Here is a 2,039-nt window from a genome sequence, read left to right on the forward strand (position 1 = left end):
CTCACATCACTGTGTTTGCTGACGGCACAAAAATACACACCGCTGTTTTTTGGTAGCTGAATATTTGGTCTGACCAACCTCGCTGTACTCCGGCTCCCCACTGAAAACGGTGTAAACAACGAGGGTCATGGTCTGTCCTGGACGCTGCCTGAACCAGTACATCTGGTTGTGAGAAATGTCTTTGTTGTGGCTGCAGTTCATCTCTGCAGACTCAGACACAAACCTCCAGATGAGTTCAGGGTGCTGAGAGACATCCTGGCACTGACCTGTGAGAAGAAATGTATACTTCTTTCAGACGAATGTGAGAATATTTGTATAATTTGAGAAAATGATCAGGTCTTTTGAGTTGTTGTACCTTGAAGAGAAAGACATGTAAAAAGAAATGTGATGAGTGTTTGAGCCACCATAGTGAAATCATATCACTGACATTCTGAATTCTGGAGCTGCTGCTCTTTATAGAGGGAAGTAGGAGGCACAGCAAGGACCTCCCATTCTCATCCCTGACTAATCAGAGCAAAGCCCAATATTGTTTTGAATGCAGGTGCATGATATGTGGAGGTTTTTGTGCTGGGGAGCAGTGATCTGCAGCACTGTGGTAACCAGCAGCACAGAAGTACACTGCATTGCTGTTCAGTGTGAGGTTTTCAATTGTTAATGTGCAGTTCTGATCTTTATTCGCATTCCCTTCAATCTGCACATTCACTCCACTCTCAGGGTTTCCTATGGTTGCCAATATGTATCCAAGATACTGCAGATGTCCGTCTGACTGCTTGTACCAGTAGATTTGGTTGTAGCTGTCTATACTGTGTGAGCAGTAGATTTTGGATGTTCCTCCAGGTGTTTTGTAGATGTCAGCAGGTTTCTGGTGGACACTGTCACTGAGAGAGGAACCTATAGAAAATAAAAACATCATCAACTTAAAGGAGTGTAACAAAATCTAGATTTTGTTGGAAAATGTGATTACCTGAAACCAGCAAGGAGTTAAAAATGATGCTGAGAAATAAAATCAAGATCATTTTGTTTGAATGGTTGGTGATCATCTCCAGCCTTCTGAGTTAACCCTCCCATGCCAGCAGACATTAAATCATCAGCAGGGTGGTGTCATTGTTGTTCCTCCTCCTCCTCTTCATATTATAGTCACATCACCACTGCCACCTAATGGGTGGAATGAGTGCAGGTGACAGTCTGAGAGTTGTGGAGGTTTTTGCACTGAGGATCTGTGAGGATGCAGCACTGTGGTAACTAGCAGCACAGAAGTACACTGCACTGCTGTTCAGCGTGAGTCCCTCAATAGTTAAAGTGCAGGTCTGTCCTGCAGTCGCACGCCCCTCTATCTTCACATTCACTCCATCCTCTGGATACCCGGTCATCACATTCATGTATCCCAGCAGCTGCATCTGATTCCTCTCTGACTGTTTGTACCAGAGGATTCTGTCATAGAACTGAATATTGTGTTTGCAGCTGATTGTTGGTGTTTCTCCAGGTTTGGAGTAAATGTCAGGTGGAGTCTGTGTGACCGTGTTGCTGTCAGAGGAACCTGCAGGAAGGGTTAAAAAATGATTAGATTATGTGATAACAAGCGCAAACAAAACAGAAATAAAGTTTACCTGAAACCAGGATGATACTACAGGTTATGTAGAGGCAGATGATCATGATGTTAGGCTTTCTGACTGTGTTTGGGATCCCTCGTGTTTGCGTCATGGTGTAAAATGTTTTGTTGCATGCCTGGCTGTATATCTGCGGAAAGCCTCCCCTCATAGAAATGAAGCCTTTTAAAGTGGGTTGTGCCTTTGTTCTTCTTCCTCTTCCTCTTCTAAACATGCAAACCCATCATCAACAGTAGAGAGCACTGTGTGTGTGCTTGAGACATTTTAAGTATTATAAAATGAAATAAGTAAATATTGTAGACGGAAAAGATAAGATAAGATAAAACTTTATTAATCCTGAAGGAGATTCTTGTGCCAGAGGACAGCATCCATCCAGGGACCTCAGGGTCTTAAATATTAATTGTAAAATGTTGTCTTAATAAAGGTCTTTGT

The 2,039-nt window shown here is 42.8% G+C and overlaps 1 gene segment (V, D, J or C); it reads right to left on the reverse strand.

Moving 5' to 3' along the window:
- Positions 1-1,142: 1,142 nt before the first annotated feature.
- Positions 1,143-1,709, reverse strand: LOC114427821 (T cell receptor beta variable 19-like). The segment is given in 2 exon segments: positions 1,143-1,537; positions 1,608-1,709. Coding segments are annotated over 2 exon segments (489 nt in total).
- Between the last annotated feature and the right edge of the window lie 330 nt (positions 1,710-2,039).

This window comes from Parambassis ranga, chromosome 22 (assembly GCF_900634625.1).
Source record: "Parambassis ranga chromosome 22, fParRan2.1, whole genome shotgun sequence".
NCBI lineage: Eukaryota > Metazoa > Chordata > Actinopteri > Ambassidae > Parambassis > Parambassis ranga.